General features: G+C 39.5%; 1 protein-coding gene across 1 annotated transcript in view; it reads right to left on the bottom strand.

Moving 5' to 3' along the window:
• XRN2 (5'-3' exoribonuclease 2) overlaps positions 1 to 20,905 on the bottom strand; it is a 75,309-nt gene that overhangs the window by 42,573 nt on the left and 11,831 nt on the right. The window contains exons 2-14 of the mRNA XM_060774075.2: positions 14,612 to 14,739; positions 14,421 to 14,532; positions 13,614 to 13,725; positions 11,883 to 11,941; positions 10,757 to 10,846; positions 10,306 to 10,378; positions 9,160 to 9,210; positions 7,766 to 7,923; positions 5,348 to 5,422; positions 3,607 to 3,740; positions 2,445 to 2,502; positions 2,257 to 2,364; positions 1,416 to 1,460 (exon numbers count right to left, since the gene is read on the bottom strand). Of these exons, the coding sequence (XP_060630058.1) occupies positions 1,416 to 1,460; positions 2,257 to 2,364; positions 2,445 to 2,502; positions 3,607 to 3,740; positions 5,348 to 5,422; positions 7,766 to 7,923; positions 9,160 to 9,210; positions 10,306 to 10,378; positions 10,757 to 10,846; positions 11,883 to 11,941; positions 13,614 to 13,725; positions 14,421 to 14,532; positions 14,612 to 14,739 (1,203 nt within the window). The remainder of the gene's footprint in view (positions 1 to 1,415; positions 1,461 to 2,256; positions 2,365 to 2,444; positions 2,503 to 3,606; positions 3,741 to 5,347; positions 5,423 to 7,765; positions 7,924 to 9,159; positions 9,211 to 10,305; positions 10,379 to 10,756; positions 10,847 to 11,882; positions 11,942 to 13,613; positions 13,726 to 14,420; positions 14,533 to 14,611; positions 14,740 to 20,905) is intronic.

The raw sequence follows: 20,905 nt of genomic DNA, 5'->3' as shown, positions 1-20,905 counted from the left end.
TAGAATATGCATTCTGTCCCTGAAATAAACCTGCTTAGGAAATGACAGCAGTACACTTTGGCCATGATCAAAATTCAAAATGCCATTATTTTCAATTTGTTGTGGTTGTTTGCTCTCGAGACATCTCCAACTTATGGTGACACAAGGATGAACCTTTTACAACATTTTCTTGGAAAGATGTCCTCGGGGGGGGGGGGGGGGTATGCCTTTGCCTTCCTAGGGGCTGAGAGATTATGGCTTGTCCAAGATTACTCAGTCAGTTTCCATGGTTGAGTGGGATTCATATCCTGGAATCCAATGATTAAACCACACCACACAAGTTCCATATTAACATTCATATAAGTATCACTGAAAGGCCTCCTTCAAGCCTGTCACACATGAAACTCTTCCAAGAAACCAATTTGTTCCAACAATGTCACTACCCCCTTTCATCGATGACCTGGTATCTCAGCTGAATTTCAGGGGCCCATTCATAAAATTGCTACTATAATGCTGATTTAGGAAGAAAAGTAATTTGTCCAAATTTTCAGTGGTGCCCATGATCAGGTGAGAATACAGAAGAGCACATCAATCAGTCCACATAATCAAGCTCATCTCCTCTAAATTCTCCTGCTGCCTCCCGCTAATGCAAAAGACTTACCAACTCGGCTGTTTCTCTTCCAGCACTTCTCTCTTTCCCAAACATAGACGTTAATCATCAAAACTAACTCTTCACCCAACCCTCTTTCTCTCTTTCCCTTGTTTAGTCCCTTCGTTCTTCCTAGTAATACCTATATCCTTTCCTATCCTACCCCTAGACTTTTAATTCATTTCTGAACAAGGTTACTTCCAGACCAGCTTTCTCCTTCCTTCCATTATGTTCACTGCCCTGACCTAGTTACCATACACAAATCTCCTCATCACAACCACTGACAAAGTATAGCCAAGAGGGCTGTTCCATTCTTTCCCATTTTTCAGACAGCTGGAAGCGGTTCAAAATAGAATAGTATCCCATGGGCAATAATCCACAATTAAAGGTACCTCACTTTTCCCAGTGATGGGAAAATAATGCAATGATCTCTAAACTGTTGAATGATAAGCTACAGAGATAGCTGGAGTTAGAAACCATACAGAAGAAAGACCACAAGTATGGCTTGCATCAAACTAAATAAGCAACCCCATACATACTTACACGAGAGTAAACCATATGTCACTTAACATGGCTAAATTCTAAAAACTCAGTCTAAGGATTGTGCTATATCTGCCACACTTAGTTAGGATTCAAGGAATCTATTCACAAGGGCTTGTGTTACCCAAAGAAGCACTTTTCAAACTAAGCAACTTTTCAAAATGAGGACAATTTCAAAAAGCAGTTTATGCTGTGCAAAAGAAAAATCCACAATTTTTCAATAAAATTTGGACAATTTTATATTTACCTTCATTCTTTTTCGTTTTTCCTTCTGTCGTCTTTTGAAATTTTCCTGCCGTAAAGAAGAAATCTATCAGAAGAACTAAGTGGTATGCAAAATGCATTATGACCCCTGCATTGGTGGGGGATACATTCCCTGAACTTGCAAGAATATGTGAAATGACAGATAATGGCAAATTCTATTGCAATGAAGGATTTCTGGCCCAGGAATATCACAGAATCACATGCCTGCAGGAGATATATTTTATCAAATGTGGATAAATGATACTGCAGTTACTAGTACCATAGATATAGTGGATCATACTATACAGAGAAAAAAATTACCAAAAACATGAATTTGCTTATTTTTGGAAAATAATACAGCCAAACACATTGTATTCACATCTGTAATCATTTTACAGACTTCCTGTTATGAAACAATATGGCCTGAATGGAGTGATGCCACTTTTATAGTACAAGGCTTATTAGAATAGCAGAAATTAACACAAGACAAAAAACGAGTAATTTCCCACTGTGCAAGTGACTGTAACTTGCAGCAAATGTGCTGTAACTTGCACTACTGTTTCAACTGTCAAATCCAATGCAACTGTGCTGGCAGTATTCTTCGTTTCACCAGCATCAAACTGGATCTACTTCTAAACCAACAGCTGTTAAAAAATACCGTCACCATCAACAAAACGGAAAGTTAATACATACTGTACTAATTAACAGCTCAGGTGGATTCATTTGAATTAAAATGCATTTTGTACAATGAACTAAGAAATACAATAAAATAACAAATGAAGTCCATTGTGATAACTGTGATTACATTATATAAAAACAAACAAAAAAATGAAGGTACTGTTTACCTCATCATCTTTTCGCTTCTTAAAAATGCTATCTTCAACTTCACCAACAGCTAACATGATCATCTGTACTCTTTGCAAGTTGACATAGCCATTTTCAGTAAGGTATCCCTGTTAAGTATCAAAACAGGAGTGTAACTATCCTTTCTTTCTCAAAAATGGTTATTGAATTAGCTGCAGGACTCACTTACCCCAGTTTTGTGCACAACATTTTTATATATGTTCACTAGGCGATCAATTGCTCCTTCCCTGAAATAGAAGAACAAATCAGCAACAGCTAGTCTAGGAAGGCAACGTAAACAGAATAGAGCTAATACAAGTTACCTTTTAAATTTCAACTTTCTGGATCTCTCTCCTGCATTTAATTCGTCATCTTTGAACTGGAACTGATTTCACTAACTGGCTTTCTATGCTACCTCAAATCAATGACAACACTGCTGTCTGTTAGAAAAACTATTATTTTGTTCCAATAATGGATAAAATGTAACCCACACCCTCCTGTGTGAGCAGTGCATGACCACCAAAAAAATAAGACGGTAAGAATGGGTATCTACATGCCAGTAAGCTGACCTTTGACTCTATTATAATTGTCATCTTATGCCATGCTAGAAGAAACGGGGATCTGAAAAAAATCTCTGTAAAAAAGCATTCTGAATTACTTGGAGCCTGAAAACACACACACAGGGACACGGACACACATGGCTAGCTACTAAATGAGGAGTAAATGAGTCAAGACCCATTCAAACAGCCATCCAAGGTACATTCTGCACTGTCATATAATCCAGATTATCAAAGCAGATAATTTACATTATCTGCTTTGAACTGGATTAGATGAGTCTACACTGCCATATAATCCAATTCAAAGCAGATAAACTGGATTTTATATGGCAGTGCAGAAGGGGCCTAAGGCTCAAGAGGACTAAAACTGCAGTAATAATAAATGCAGCACATAAATAATTAGACTTTTTTGTATTTTAAAAGCTATAAATATGATATAACTCAATAACCAATTGTAGCATACATTGAGTTTTGAACAGCGAAAAGCTGAATGCAACCAGGACCCAAATAATGAACAGTTAACTTGGCACACTAACAGGAATACCAATTTGATCTTCTCATAGAGCATAAAACAGTATTTGAAGCTGAGGGAACATTCAAAATAAAATTATAGTATGATATGGGTTCTGAAGAAAGGGGAAAATTGCACTCGACATACCTACTCCTTGGGTCCCCTAAATAGCTCTCGATTTAGATATTAATTACAACTTTTCTTCATTACCCAATATTTCTTATATAATTAAAATATTTTATCATGCAATGAAGCATTTCTGCATGCAATATTGTAGACCTTACCTGATCTCTAATGAGGGTAAATGAGGAAGAAAGTCATTTCCAACAAAGAAACACATGAAAACCCAGTCATCGATACTTCTTTCAACATCAAAAGCAAAGGGCAAACTCGCCATCGTTAGTTCTTTTTCCAAATACTAGAATTATTTCAAAAAGAGAAGGGGGGGGGTGTCTGTAAGTTACATCAGGGCATAGTATCTAATAATTAGCCAGCCAGTGAGGAAAATTCAATTTGAGAATAACTATCTTCTTCATTAAGTGAATGCAGTCTAACCTTCCCAATGATTGGAAAGTGTTAGAAAGTGTTCTTCAAGCCTCTGCTAATAATTTATTTGTATATGATTCTGTTTGCTTACTGTATTGTATATGTATGTTTTGGTATGCAGCTCTCCCTTTACTCTATGTTTCTTGAGGTTGTGGGAGGGGCCGCAGACCATATGATCAGATCTGGGACTACTCAGAGCTCAGACTCGATTTTAGAACAGAGATACCATTAGACTTTGGACTGTTAAGAGCAAACTCAGGTTGTTGTTGATTCTAAGACAGATGCCCTGTGTTATCTGCACAGAGAAACTACTTCAAACCCATCTGTAACTGGATTGACAAGTTATGTACCTGTATGCTGAATACATGAAGGTTGTGAGTAAACCAAATATGTTACTTTTAACAAAGTCTACTTTATTCTTGTCTCTTGAGAGCATCATATAGAAACAACATATTTTATGGGAGAGTATATGTTTTTGGGCACTGAGAAGAACACTTCTGAAGAACTGCTATATTTTGTGCATTGGCATAATCTCTGTTCCTAACAGATCAGAAACAACCAGGTTATCAGTCTAACTACTGGAAAACCAAAGCCTTGCATAAGTACATGTGGATATATACCACTGAAGAGAAGACTTCATTCAAACGAGTTTTTGGCTCTTCTATGGAAGATCATACTTTTCCAAAAGGTTATAATTTTCAAATGGTTGTAAATATCATTTGTCTCCAAAAGGCTATGGAGATTCTGGTTTTCCAAAAGGTTATGATTTATAAAAGGTCATGGCTTTCCAAGACAAAAATCATAAGTGACACTTTTTCCTACAAGCTAAAAATCTACAAATATCTCTTTCTGGAAGTTAAGCAAAACCCCATCTCCTTGCATTATATCCAGACTTGGCCTGTTTTTCCAAATTCCCATTCAATTGAGAAATGCTTAATTTGTTGATTTCTCAATTTATTTGTCTTGTCAAGGTTTCTCTTTGAATCTACGCAGACAAAGAACTCCTTTAGTACCACAGCCCAGCCCGCCCCAGCCATCTTCTGTTTTCAAAACTAGAGCTGAGAAGATATAGCAGCCTTAATTCCAGCACATCTTAATGTTACTTCTGTTTGAAATGGGAAAGGAGATGTGAGCACCTGTTTGGAAACATCTGCTGTGGTTCCTGATCTACCACCAGTGTCACCTGAGGCATTAATAACAATTAGGAAAGCCCCAAAGAACTCAGAATCCAGGAACATGGAGGACCATCTCCCCAATTACAGGCTCATCCAGCTTTTAAGATCCGTAAAATGCATGTCTACGAGGCTACAATACATAGCAGAGCCTTCTCTGTATATCATGGGAAACATATCCAGTTTAAATGTTGGTAATTGAATTTCAATTACTGGAATTTAGAACGGAAATTGTAACTTTGTGACAACACCTGAAACTCTTGTGAAGGGGGATACAAATTAATTAAGTAAAAATAAAAACACTCACTTCTTTCAGAACGCACAGGCGAATGAAGATAAATTCTTGTTCCATACCAGGAGGACTACCTGCAAACTGATCATGCTGCACAAAGTAAAGATAACACAGTATTTAAACATAAGATTTGCTTTTGAAATAGTTTATTTCACACCAAAATCACACATATACCTATTCAAAAATAAATCCCTCTAAATTCATTAGTTTATATTCACAAAGTGTGTTTAGGAATAAAGCTTTAACCATAAATATAAATGGATTAATTTTGTAACAAAATCCCATGTGCTCAATGTAGCTCACTCATATGTAAGCAAGTTTAGTAATCATATCCTTAAACCAGTTTTGCCACTCTGGTGAATTTATTGTACTTTTCCTATAACTGTGTTACATTGTTTATAAGAATTTGGTATTTGTGTAATGCCTGTCATGTTCACAGGTTTTCTTAGGCAAGGAATTCTCAAAGGTGGTTTGCCAGTTCCTTTCTCTGAAATACAGCCTACGGCACTAGAACCTCTGTGGTAATAATTAGAAATGACCCAGCTTAAGAGCAAAGATAAAAAGGAATCTGATCCCTTTAGTCAGTGGTTCTCAGCTTGTGGGTCCCCTGATGTTTTGGCCTTCAGCTCCCAGAAATCCGAACAGCCGGTAAACTGGTTGGGACTTCTGGGAGTTGTAGGCCAAAACACCTGAGGACCCACAGGTTGAGAACCACTGCTTTAGAGTATTTAGGCACATTGAGAGGGATTAATAGTTGCACTTCAACCCCGTCCCCCCGTTCAATAAATGGTTAGGCATTATATTCACCAACATGCATAGCTCAAAACAATACTGCGCATGCACATAATATTACGTTTTCCTTCTACCACAATATGTTGAACAAACTAGAGTTGCTTTCATATACAAACATATTAATCATAGCGTAGTTGGCCAAACTCAGGTTCGTTCCCTCTTTGCTGCTTCGGCCACTATCTGAAAAGTCTCCCAAATGCCCAAGCAGCAAATTTGAGGAGCTTCACCACAACAAAAGCTCATTTACTATATTTGGCTACTGCACAAACAGGGCATAGAATTCGCAGACATATTCAGCAGATGATGACAGAAACCAAGTAACAATTAAACTCCTGCATCCCCCTTTTTTTCTAAGATGTGCAGTCACACCTAGGCACTTTAAGGTTGAAACTATGATGTGCTTCTTTCTTTAGCTGGGTGGACCGCAGGGGCCTTACTTTGAAGCTCAGGAGTCCCAGCAACTAAGGTATCTCCAGATTGAACATCAAACAAGATTTTCATTTTCTCAAAGTCCTTGACAGGCTTGGCACAACTTGTTGAGGTTACAAATACAAACAGTCAACTTATAAAATCATGTGGATATTCCTTTCTTACTTTTCCCTTCAGCTGCTGAGTTAACTTCTTCCAATGGTGGATAAATCCTGGAATACTCTCTACCCTAGCCCTGAGTCGCTATACTAGAAAGAGCAGGTCTTTCCCTATCTAAACTCAAAGCTAGCTTGGAGAAGAAGTAGTTAGAACTTCTTCCAATGGCAGAGAAATCCTGGGATATTCTCTGCTCTAGTGCTGAGTTGCTATTTTAGAAAGAGCAGGTCTTTCCTTATCTAAACTCAGAACTAGTTTTAAAGGCAAGAGGTTAGTACTTATGATGGCTTGTCTGAGCTGGCCTGGCTTGACCACAAGCACATATGAGTCTTTTGCTATACTATAGAAGGCAGAAGAGCTTCTCAAAATGGAGATTTCATCCCCAGGAAAAAGGGGCGGTCTCAAAATCAAAAAGATACTTTTGCAAGCCAATAGCAGCAAAGGCTTTGCAGGCTGACTTCATGCCTCTGTTAATGGTAAACTATCAGGGTGTTGCTGAGTCTGTAACAACCCTGGAAAAAATGCAAAAGAGGTGCTATTTCCTACAACTATGGGGCAATGAAAATCAAACTCTTGGGAGACGGAACATTAGACCTGCACTTCAGAGGCTTAAATCTTGTTTTGCCTAACCTTTTCCTACCAGCAGAAATGAAAACTGAAAAATGTTACAACTCACAGTTATAGAATCGTATAAACAGAGCTGGAAGAGATCGCAAGGGCCACCCAGTCCAATCAGGCCAGAATCAAAGTACTCTCAACAAGTTTTGCAAACACACAGACAGACAACATGTTCATGGAAGACATAGTCATCACAAGTTAATGTAAACATAAACCTACTGAAGGGTTTTTGAGCAACTGGAAACCATTTCTAAAGTTTTTGAGTAATAAGAAATTTGACAATGTAATAATTTGTGATGGTGATACTTAATAACACTATTATTTTAGTGAGCTTTATGACAGAATCTGAAGGGCTCTCCCACATCACAATGTAACCCTTCATTATTTGCATATTACCTAGATGTCACGAAAAGGAAGGAAGGGAACTGTTTAACTTACCTCCCCTTGTTTTTCTTTCGGCAGACCTTGACACTCCTTAACCTCATGTCCAAACTGGCCGCAAAGACCACACGGCTTAGGCTTATTGGGCTTAAATTCTTCTCTGATGATAGTAAAATTTGGTTCATGTGTAGCTAATCCAAGCATAATGAGGTCAGCTATCAAAGAAATGAGCAAACATCAAATATTAACATTTTCTTTGAGTAAACAGCTACAACAATAGTTCAAGATCAGATGATTCTCTGAACTTTGAGAGGTGGGAACAAGTCATGTGCTTATTGATTCATTTTATGCATAGTTTACAAAAAAGTTAAAATTGGCAAATTCTAGTTAGTACTGAACAGGCAATGAAGAGAATGTGTCTGGCTGTGGAAATAATCCTTTTAATCCACAAACATCCAAGCTGTGATTTTAAAGTAGTTATGAATCAGTTATCTATCCATCTGGGCCCAAAGTAATGTACAATAAAGTCACAACAGATAATCAGAGGTTTTCCCAGTGCTTTAAGAAACATGTATACTGGAACCATGAGTCCTAAATTTATCAGGGTTTTCCATGGAAATTAGAGGATTAGCCATCTCTTCAGTAACTCTCCACAGCAACGATTCCAAAGAGAAAGCATCTGAATAGCACTTCATGCAGAAAGTAAGAAAAGGGGGATACTCCATTTGATAAGGAGGAATACTCCTACAGATGAAATGGACCCAAAAGGCAGTACTGGACAAAGCTGCAACTTAGCTGACTACTCAGTTATCTTTTTGAAATTTTGCCCTAAATCAAAAACATATTGATTTGTGCAGGGAGGGAATCTGGTTGAAAGCAGGACAGAAATAGGAGGTGGAATTTCTCCAAAACTAAAGACATTTGTGGAGGAGGAGGAGGGTTGAGTTACGCACTGGTGGCTGGTATCTACACATTTTCCCAACTCGGCACCCTCAGAATTCAAAATTGTGTAGTTTTGCTTCAGGGAGTCCACAAAAATAGTCAACTACCTGCACTTTTGAGAAGTTTGTACAAAGGTACCACTTGTATGCAATATGGTGCCATTGTCTATGACATCTCTCTATAAATGTTAGTGGGGGTGTGAAACCTGTCTGCTCCCTTAACCCATCATTCTACAGACAAATGTATAGGGACAAGAAATTGCACAGGGACCAGAAACCCACATCCAAGTTCTTAAGATATTAGTTAATTATATGGAGCAGAACAAGAGGAAAAAACAAGATCTGACCTAGAACAGTTTTCAGTTAATCATCTCACCAATATATCACTAGATCCCACCCTGCATTAATATGATTTATTGCTGATAGTGCACACAATAGGTTCTCAGGTGATAATATCATTTTTCCTTTTTGAGATAGAACGATTAAAGAAAATCTCTAAAATTGACTTACCATCAGCACCACACAAACAGTGGTGAGTGTTTGGGTCATGATTTGGTTGAGCTAAATAAAAAAAAATAGGTGTAAATGATAAAGAGCAAACAGATGCAACAGAAGGTTGTTTGCCTCATTACTCATCCCTATTACTGAACAAAGACATGTTATATTTTTAGCTGTGCTTTGAATTTTGAGTAGCAAGCAAGTTGAGAATTAAACTGAAAGGTAAAAAAGCAGCAGGCTTGGCTAATTCTTCAAAGGAAGATAAACAAATGTATGACTATATTAGCCACTATTATTACCAAATTGCTTAATGTATGGTTTTTCATTTCATTTAATTCCAAACTCGTGTAGGTAAACAACTATAAGATTACTGTCAAAGGTCTGAATCCTATTAGTCCCAAACATAGGCTGACTTATTCATGGATCAATATAAGCACTATACTATACAAGATCCATCTCCTTCTCTGAACAGAGTGCCAAAAGGTAAGAGTTATGCCCAGGGGAACCTAAAAGCAGCACTGATCTCCTCTATTCTCTCCACTATGACATTATTTCTGGCCTTTTTGAATGTCTGGGTAGGAAAATGGAGACAAGAGTGGCCAGGGAAGGCTGTCCCTGAGACAGCACTGGCGGTTTCCCCTTTCCACAGAATTATCCTCAACCCATCCATAAGTCATATAAAAATCTGTAATTTTGTCTGCAAGACCTGTCCCCTTGTTATACATAAGGTCAACTTATACATAAGTGTAAATGGTATTTCATTTCAGAAATCATTACTGTGACAAAAAATGGGGGACATAAATCCCACCCAAATGTTCTAGATCAGTGGTTCTCAACCTGTGGGTTCCCAGATGTTTTGGTCTTCAACTCCTAACAGCTGGTAAATTGGCTGGGATTTCTGGGAGTTGTAGGCCAAAACACCTGGGACCGACAGGTTGAGAACCACTGTTTTAGATGATATTTTATATCTCATTTCACATCTTCCAAAAACTATATTGTGTACTCAAGCCATTGCAATATATATCTTTCACTTACTGCTCTCTATATATTTTACATCTTTTGACCATACTCAGAAAAATATTATTTATTCACATCCAATCACCTTGTTTGACTCCTATGTATCTATTAGTAAAGATCATTAAGAAATATGATTTTTACCTCTTTGCCTTCGTATGTAATCCATGATTTTGTGTTCACCTTCACCAGGAGCACTGGCATCTGATAAAATAACCTATACATGAGAAAAATTATAAAATATAAATATAATATGAAATAGCAGCACCATAAAAATTACCTGACCATAGCTGTTCTCATTTTTCTAATGCCTAGAGTAACCTTTTAAAAACTGCAGATGATGATGGACTGTAACTCTTATCGCTCTCACTGTTGTTTCAGTAGCAGGGGTGAGACAAATAGCTGTCCGACATCTAGAAGTTTATACATTTCCCGCAATTTGATGGAACACCTTTGAAGCTCCTAAACATTGCTACCTCTGCTTTATTGAAAACTTGTCTTTTGCAACTCATGTACATAAAAAAGTACACTTGGGAATTACTGTGAAAAATAGGAAAAGCTCTGTTTACTTGGACATAATAAGATCAAAAATTACCGTCAAATTCTTCCATCCCGGATCATTGTTCAAACGATCAGCAACATAATAGCGAAGGCATTTAGCAAGATTGTCCATAAATTCTGTTCCCTAAACAACAAAAATGCAGGACATAATTTAAATATAGGTGGGCAGATTACATACTTATTTTTGGGGTGTGGAGCCAGAGAGTAAAATATAGATAAGCAGTTCTTTTCCAAACAAAAAAAAATAAATAGAAAAAGAGAACGATGCTGATTCTTGATAGAAGTGAAATCAAATATCATTTAGAGATGACTCAAAATTAAGTTGTCAAATAAGACAAAAGCCACAACTAAGTGGCAAGACATCCCAACAGTTTTGTTTTGTTTTTTAAAATTTGGTTATTTATGACGACAGGTATGTTTGCTGGTTCAGCAAATATGTAACACCAATACAACACAACATGGTGTAGGCTGACATTTCTTGCTACTGCAATGTACTACAAACGCTATGCTAATGTACGTTAGTACTATGAGCTTTGGAAGTTTGAGATACATTCTTCATGAGAGATAATATGTATAAGAGCCATGTTAGAGAGTCCTAGATTGCTGTTATAAGTTTAAACTGAAATTGATGGCAGTCCAATGAAGTCTCCAATTTCCTAGCTGTAGCGGCGGATGAGAAGAACTAGGCAGTAGCCCCTTCCACAGGCTATTTATACTGACGGGGAGAGTAGGCGGGGCTACTCTAACTACCAAATTAGTCTCAAGAGCGCAGGAATAGACCATATGTGCAATTCACAGCTGACCACGACAGGAAATGAATGTCTATACAAATAACATGCCTAGACCATGCTATCCCAAATGCTCACCTACAAGATCCAAGGTACAATTAGGAGCTTTATCAGGCCAATTCCTTTCTTTTCTCTAATTTTCCTCATGCCTCAAATGACATATTCCCTCCTCCCCAGCAAATAAAAAGTCAAAGGAAATAAAAAGTCAAAAGAAAGTTCATTCTTCAGCTAATGTTAAAAGTTTCCATTAAAAGTTCTTTTCTATATGCTCTTTATCTTCCAAAAGTCCTAGAAGCGCACAAGACTGTTTCACAGTTCTTCCTTTACATTTGCAAACATTGTTTCCCGAATTTAAAGTGAAAGACTACTTACGGGGGTAATGCAGTTGCTATCAAACCTTTCTTTTACTTCTTCTGGAGGAAGATATCCACCTTGAAAACAACACAGCAGAATTAAAAACTAGGTTGACAAAAATAATTATGGCAAGGAAGGAGAAAAGATATATTCCATCACAGTTAATTTTAAGAAGCCATCATATCCTACTTTGCCAACAACTCTTTTATGAGAATTACAGTTAATTCCAATCAAAAACTGGCTAATATCACAATCCAATGCTCATTTACTGTTACTATGTTGGTATAGGTTTTGCATCTATGACTATATTGGTATAGGTTTTGCTGTTTGGGAGGAAAGCGCAGATAGTGATGACGCCACTCACCACCTGAGGAAAGAGTGGCTGTGTGAAAGTTCACAGTGCAGCCCCATCTTTGGAAACTAAGATATGTGGGGTAAGTGAAGAGGGAGCAGTGTGTTGGACCTGTGTTTCTCCATATCCCTGTGTGCTGCATGTGTCTATTTCTCCTGGTACTTCCCTGCCTTTCACAGACACATAGCATAGAGGAAGAGGAAAAGAAGCCAGTATCCACAGGGGAAATAAAATGGAGACAGCATGTAGGGGCTGCTACTCCTCCTCTTCCCTCTGGGTCTATGGCAGGTAGCAACCTTCCTGAGAAATTCATTGTTTTTCTATTTTTGTTGGAGATGGGGCTATGCACATGACCCCTGCAAAAATGGAAGATTGGCTGTCTGTACAATCTGCAAAAACACAGTTTATCTTATTCATACAAAATTAAATATGGTTTTATCAGAGGCTTTCCTCCCAAATCCAGTGATTTGCTATCTGCAAGATTAGTTCATCCAAATAACAGTAACAGTTCTGTTTAGTCACCTGAACCTGTACAGCACGTGTGTCAAACACAAGGCTTTCAGGCTAAATCCGGCCCATCATATCACTTTAGGTAGCCCTCCAGATGCTGGACCACAACTCCACCATTAGACATCATGGCTAGAGCTGATGGGAGTTGTGATACAGTAACATCTAGAAGTCTGTGGATTTGTTCTGTTCAGTCAAGGTAGTGGAGTTTAAAATGTAGATACATGGCTTGTGGATAAGATGACTGGTTTTAAACTATCCTCGATTCTTTCCCCAACCTCCGAGCCACAAATGTTGTTGGGTGGCAATTCCCATTATCTCCAGTTTGCGTGGCGGATAATCAAAAAGCGATGTTGTTCAAAAACATCTGAGGACCCAAATTTGGTAAAACCTAAAGAGCACCAACCACTATCTAAAAATATATATAATGGACTCTCTCTATCCATGGATTCAACAGCCCTCTGAAGGCAACCATAATGCTGATGTGGCTCTTGATGGATAGAAGTTTGACACCCCTGTTGTAGAGGGATACAACTGGAGATGGAAACATGATTGTATATGTAAGTCCCACCTCCAATGTCCCCTGAGCACCCCGTAAGATAGATTTTCATGCATTCAACATGCAAGCCTGGATTTTTATTCACATTCAGATTATAGATGTGAGTTCTCATATATGGAGGTATTGTAACCGCATTCAGCCAAATGCACTAATAGAATGGTAAGTCACTTCCAGCTGCTTTGCCGATGTTAGAAGCTAGTGATTATGCACCACCCACATCATCCCTTCAACTTTAACTTTTTACAAATTCCCTCAAAGGGATAAATATGTCACAGGATGCAACTGTACATATCATTTATAATTACAGTGAACAGATACAAAGACTACATACCTTTACTCATGATCTCTTCTCTTATTCTCTGCTTCTCTTCTGCACCTTCTACTCCTTCCTTTGATGCTCTGAACCTTCTGGACCTTTGCTGGTTCATTTTTGCACGGGGAGCCTATAAGAGCAGAATTGGTGTTAACAATATAAAGGAGGTCTGTTTTGTTATTTGCTTTACTTACACTGAGATTTTGTGCTTGTGTTAAATCAGAGAGGACTGCATTACATTGAATATGTGAATTTATATTCCAAACATATGCTATTTTGCTTAAAGATAACAAAGGAGAACTGAAGTTGTCACTGACATTCCTTCCTGCAATACCATTTTAAGAAACTACAAAGCAATTCTATATGCTTCAATAATAATTCATCTGGGTTTTATCCTTTGTCACCAATGCTCGTGTAGCACACAGACAACCTGAACAAAAAAAATATATCTCTATATGGTTTTCTCAAGTGTTTTGAATCTGGAAGACCAGAAGAATCTAATCATCTACATATAAAGCTCTAAATCAGTGGTGCTGAATATGTGGCCTTCCAGGTGTTTTAGTTTTTAGCTCCAAGAATTCATGGGCATTGAACAAGCTAGGTAGGGCTCCTGGGAGTTAGAGGTCCAAATATCTTGACAGCTACAAGTTTGACAGCTTTACTCTAAATCCACACCAAATATCTCAGACTTCTTTCCCTTGAAAATCCCCAATGCCTCCTTTTCACAAAAGCTGTTGTAGGAGTTGCGCTCTCTACATAGCTTATCTCTGAATATATCTGTATTGGGCAACCAAACACATTGAGAACCATTATTTTGGTACTAACCACTCCATCTATTGCCATGTAGAGAAGTCGCCTTGGTCTCACAATATTGTAAAGCCTGTCAATATACTCAAAAATGGCCACCATCATTTCGTCTTCATTTTTTGGTGCTGGCCTGCAATGGAAGATATTGTGTAAGTACTCCACATACTTGAAACAGTCATGCGATTTATTTAAACATGAAAGGCACTCACTTGTCCTCAGGATGTGTACAAGGATGTATGATACCATTCATATCCAAATATAGGTTATCAAATTCCACTTCATTGGGGTTTGGCTTGCTGGTATCAACTGGAATTTTGACCCCATTGCATTCTTTTGGCTGCAGAGAAGGAATGACAGATGATTTTAAGATGCTGACAATGCATTCCATACCAAAATGAAGGCAACAAACAGTATGGCCGGGCTTTTGCACAGCTGGTAAATCACCAGCAATGATAAGGTCTAATAATAATAATAATAATAATAATAATAATAATAATAAACTTTATTGGTATTCCGCCATATCGCCCCGAGGGGACACAGGGTAGATTCCAGCATAGCAATGGCAAACATTCAATGCCTACATAAAACACATGGTACTAACATAAAACCCCAGAAAACCCCCACATATAAAAGTAACATTAAAGCCTAACTTCCAATTAAGACCTAACATCAATAAAGTAAACCTGACATCAATAAATTAAACTACACATAGTCAGACAAAATTCTAAAATAACATAAATCTAAACAAAACATCCACATTAGTGTAGTCAGATGAGGTCATTGGGCTGGTGTGGTCCAGAAATGTCCAACTACAAATGGTTCTCAACCAGAGGCCTGGCAGTGATCTCTCGGCCATCTAAACCTCCTCCTCTCCATATGCTAATGGGCAAAAGTATGTCTTCAGTTGTTTTTTGAAGGAGAGGAGGGAGTGGGGCAGCTTTATTTAGGGAGGGAGTTCCAGAGATGGGGGGGGGGGGGCGACCACAGAGAAAGCCCTCTCTCTCATTCCCACCAGCTGTGCTTGGGATGGGGGTGGGATCAAGAACAGGGCCTCCTCAGATGACCGCAGTGTCCGTAAGAGGAGATGCGATCAGTCAAATAGTCTGGACACGAGACGTTTAGGGCTTTAAAGATAATGACCAGCACTTTGTATTTAGCCCAGAAGCACATTGGCAGCCAGTAGAGCTGCCGCAACATTGAAGTGGATCTCTCGCTGTATGGAGCTCCTGGTAGCAATTTGGCTGCCGATCTCTGAACCAGTTGAAGCTTCCAAACTATCTTCAAAATCAGCTCCATGTAGAGATTGTTGCAGTAGTCTAAGCAGGATGTGACTAAGGCGTGGACTACTATGGCCAAATCTGGCCTCTCGAGGTATGGGCGCAGCTGTCACACAAGTTTTAATTGTACAAAGGTGCTCCTGGCCACCACCGACACCTGGGGTTCTAGGGTGAGTGATGAATCCAGGAGCACCCCCAGACTGCTAATCTGTGTCTTCAGGGGGAGGGTGACCCCATCCAGCACAGGCTGTAAGCCCACGTCTTGATCTGCCTTCCAACTGACCAGGAGTACATCTGTCTTTTCTGGATTTAATTTCAATTTATCAACCCTCATCCAGTCCATCACAGCTGACAGGCACTGGTTTAGGGGAAGGACAACATCCTTGGTATTAGATGGAAAGGGCTAACAGAGTCAGGTGTTGTCTGCATAAATTTGACACTGAACTCCAAAACTCTGGATGATCTCTCCCGGTGGTTTCATGAAGATGTTGAACATCATGGGGGACAGAATTGTGCCCTGAGGGACCACACAGGCAGCCAGCCAGGGAGTCAAACAGGAGTCCCCCAGCACCACTTTCTGGGTCAGACCATCCAGGAAGGACTAGAGTCACTGTAAGACAGTGCCCCCAAGCCCCATCCTGGAGAGATGGCCCAGAAGGATACCACAGTCGATGGTATTGAAAGCTGCTGAGAGGTCCAGGAGGACTAGTGGGGACACATTCCCCTGTCTAGTTCTCTTCGTAGATCATCCACCAAGGCGACCAAGGCCACCTCTGTCCCTTGGCCAGGCCTAAAAACAAAAAAGTTACCAGTTCGAAGCCCCGTGAGCACACATCTGTCAGCCCAGCTCACTGTTTACCTAAGCAGTTTGAAAACAGCTTGAGTTGTAAGTAGAGAAATTAGGTACCACTAAAAAAGCGGGGGAGATATTTTATGACACCATAAAAGAACAAGATAAGAAAATGTCCGGTGACCAAAAGGAAGAAGTTCTGGTGGCTCTTCCTCATAGAGGCTGAAGCGATAGCAACCCTGTGGCTGGATTTGAGCACAACCTCCTAGGCGCCAAAAAAAGCTGGATGTCGACACAACATACCTCCTTTATGTTCTGTCAGTTTCTGTCCTGTTTGTCCAAAATGGCATTGAATGTTTGCTGTGTGTGTGTGTACTGTGATCTGCTGAGTCACCTTGGTGAGACAGGGCAGAATATAAAGTGTTGTTGCTGCTATTTATTATTAATAATAATAATATTAATATTAATGGAATCATGGAGCTGGAAGCAATCACCTGAGCCTATGAGCCCAAACCTTTTCCAGGGGAGAAATTCACAGATAAAACATCCTTAAGAGGCGGCAAAATATAATCTAATATAGTGGGCCCTCTCTGTTCATTTAAGGATTTGATCAACTGCCGACTGGAAAACAATTAAAAATGCTCTATGTCCTCAAATATAAGGTGTACTTTTTCCCCGTTTAAAGGGAGTCAAATTTGCCATATTTTCCCCGGCCATATTTTTCCCCTCGCAAAACTGTCTCACCTTGAAGGGGAGGAGGAGGAAGGGGCCCAGTCCTGAACAGCTCTGAAGGATGTTTCCCCTACAAGATTTTTACTGTGATGTTGACAAAAAGGATGAAGAAAGTCTTACAGGCTTTATTACAGGAAGACCAGGCATGGTTTTCACTCCATTACTTAACACTCTTGCTACTGTTGTTATTTTGAACTATTCAACATAGTACAATACAGAGAGAGACAGAAATGTGCGACTAATTAGCAAAACAAGCGAAAGAAATTTGAAGGGAGAGCCAGGAATCAACTCTGTCAACAGTTTAAAATCACTGACTATATAATGCAGTTTCAATCTGCATCATATGGCAGTGTAGATCTTGCCTATGTTTCAGAGGAAGGTACTGCCAAAACCGTATCTGTGGATCCCTTGCCTAAGAAAATCTTATGAAATTCATGGAGTCACCATTAAGTCAACAGACACATAGACACACACACAATGCTTCAATGTTATTATTGTTATTTATTGTTATTGTTATTATTATTTACTCTATTTGTATCCTGCATTTCTCTACCCCAAAGGAGACTCATGGAGGCTTTACATATGGCAACTATTCAATGCCTTTGGACAACCAATAGTTTAAAAATATTGTACCTAATATATGTCCTGAATCCAATGGGCACTAAGACCCAGAGCAGGCCAACTGGGCAACACCTCCCTGCTAAAGCATAACCTCTGTCTTGCCTGGATTCAATTTCAATTTGTTCGCCCTCATCCAGACCGTTACAGCGGCCAAGCACCGGTTCAGGACCTGAACAGCCTCCTTAGAAGAAGGTGGAAAGGAGTGACAGAGTTGGACATAATCCGCGTACAGATGACATCGTACCCCGAAACTCCGGATGATCTCTCCCACTGGCTTCATGTAGATGTTAAACAACATGGGAGGCAGTATTGAACCCTGAGGAACCCTATAAGACAATGGTTGTGGGGTTGAACAGGTGTCTCCCAATAACACCTTCTGAGAGCGACCCTCTAGGAAGGACCAGAGCACTGCAAAACAGTGCCTCCAAGGCCCATTCCCACGAGGCGTCCCAGAAGGATACCGTGGTCGACGGTATCGAAGGCCGCTGAGAGGTACAGCAGAACCAACAGGGACACACTCCCCCTGTCTAGTTCCTGGCAAAGATCATCTACTAAGGTGACCAAGACTGTTTCAGTTCCATGTCCCGGCCTAAAGCCAGACTGTGCCGAATCCAGATAATCCGTGTCGTCCAAGAATACCTGGAGTTGTGAAGCCACCACACGTTCCAGGACTTTGCCCAAGAAGGGAAGATTGGAAACTGGCCGATAGTTGGCTGCCGATCTCTGAACCAGTTGAAGCTTCCAAACTATCTTCAAAAGCAGCTCCATGTAGAGATTGTTGCAATAGGAAGTGGCCATGTCAGGAAGAGGCCATAATCTCCCTTGGAGGCATATTGGGAAAACCAGGAATCTCCAATGCCTTTTGGAAGTGTGACCCTTTTGGAGATTAATTGGCTTTCAAACTATTTGGAATAATCGTAATCTTTTGGAAAGGCATGTCCTTGTTAGAGATCGTAACTTTTTGTAAAGTATGATCTTCCTGAGTTAAAAACTCTTGAATCAATCTTCTCCTTAGTGGTCCACTAGTATTCATGCAAGGCAATTTAAGTTTCTCAGCTGTTAGACTGATATACCTGGTTATCTCTTTGAACTGTTAGGAACAAAGATATGCCAGTGCATAAAATCTATAGCAGATCTTCTGCAGTGTTATTTCAGTTGCCCCCCCCCCCCCCAAATCTACTCTCTCATAAAATATATTGCTTTCAAATCATGCTCTCAAGAGACCAAAACATGAGTAGTCTTTGTTTAAATTAACTTATTTGATTTACTTACTTTATTTATTTAACACACAGGTATATTTCTTATTGGTTTCATGTCAACTGAATATTATATCAAACTGTACTATACTGTACTACACTTCAACTGACTGTACTATACTGTAAACAGACTCATATATTAACTCCATCAATACATCAGTAACGCCAGCAAACACATTTTTTTCAGACAGTTCAGTGCTGTCTATTCCTACTGCTTTTGGGACTTCTACACCAAAGTTGGGAAAATCAAATTGGATCTACACTGCCAAATAATGCAGTTTGAACTGAATATAATGAAGTTCAAACTGCATTATTTGGCAATGAAGATCCAGCCTCAGTTTTCATCTATGTTGTGAATCAACTTTGTTGGAAATGATCCATGATTCCATGATTCACTGAGTAACTTTCATATCTAGGAATAGAGTTCTTACAATAACGTTTCGTTTCCTGTCTCCAAGCCATTGGTGTGTTTGCTCCTTAAATACAGATCTCTGGTCTCTGCTGAACCACTGAACACACTCTAACAAACACTATTGTGAAAAACTCGGGACATTAAATAAAATATATCCATTTATTCTTATTATTTTATGGACCAGCATAGGAATATCTATCAAAATAGCCATATTCTCCAGGCAGGATACCCATGGCTTTAACAGGGTATGGATGATGCCTTAAGTTTCCCATTGTGATGCAACAAAGATTCCATGGCAGTCAAGACAGGAGTAAGGGGCCCAGAGTGAAGCAGTTGGCTTCATCAGTTGGGCAGTAAGGATCAAAAAGGGGCAGGAAAGGTGGGTTATTTCTCTTAATTTTCTCTCACTGATTCTGCTTTCAGGAAAGGAGAGGTTTTTGACTGGGAATTTTCTGCCTCAGGAACCCAAATGAGTCAGCAGGAGCCTGAGGGTGTCTCAAATACCAGTACTGACAAGAACATGTTGATAAAAAAAAGAGGATGGGAAGAAAAGTTTGGATGGCAGTGAGGTTGTTCACAGACTTAATGAGATGGAGAAGTCAACTGCTGGACCTAAAGGGAGTATCTTCCCAAAGAAAATGAGCCATGGAGACTTAGAAGGAGAGAGGAGTTAAGAGATAAATGACTGGTTTTGCTTCCAACAACTACTTGATAGATTTACAAATGATGCAAGAGTAGGGTTTTCAACTAGAGCTGGAGAATATTTTCTAAAAGGGTAGCAAAGGCTTACTGTACAGAGACTATACACATATTTTAGAATATAACTTAGAAGACAGTTGAATAAAAACTGGCATGATTTTGTGGGCTAAAGATTTAGGAAGAGATATTGATTTGGAGCCTTGCAAAATGAATCATCTGAAGATCAAGTCAGCTTTCTTGTAGAGAGTGGAAGCGAACTGATAAGGCACAAATGGGTGTCAGGACTTTTTCTCTGAGTCTTAAAGAAGGAGAGCAAGAATTTAACCTTCTGAGCAAGGGGCAATGTGGTGGTGGTCTGTGGTTCTTGCCAACATGCCCGGGGTAACACTAACTGCCACTTTGGGAGTCAGGAAGGAATTTTCCTCCATGACAAATTGGCCAGAGAGCCTGAAGGTTTTTTGCCTTACTCTGGGCATCCGGCAGCAGCCACTGGTTAGGAATTAAACTGACCATATAACTTTTAAAACAATGGGTTAAACCCTTGTGCCAGCTGAACTGCTGATCTGAAGGTAAGCGGTTCAAATGCGTGAGACAGGGTGAGCTACCATCTGTCAGCTCCCGCTTCCCATGCGGGGACATGAGAGAAGCCTCCCACAGGCCCTGCAGATGGCCAATCCTCTCACACTAGAAGCAACTTGCAGTTTCTCAAATAATTT

The sequence above is a fragment of the Anolis sagrei genome, chromosome 4 (assembly GCF_037176765.1).
Source record: "Anolis sagrei isolate rAnoSag1 chromosome 4, rAnoSag1.mat, whole genome shotgun sequence".
Lineage (NCBI taxonomy): Eukaryota > Metazoa > Chordata > Lepidosauria > Squamata > Dactyloidae > Anolis > Anolis sagrei.
The sequence above is the reverse complement of the archived record's forward strand: the minus strand, read 5'-3'. Positions and strand labels throughout refer to the sequence as shown.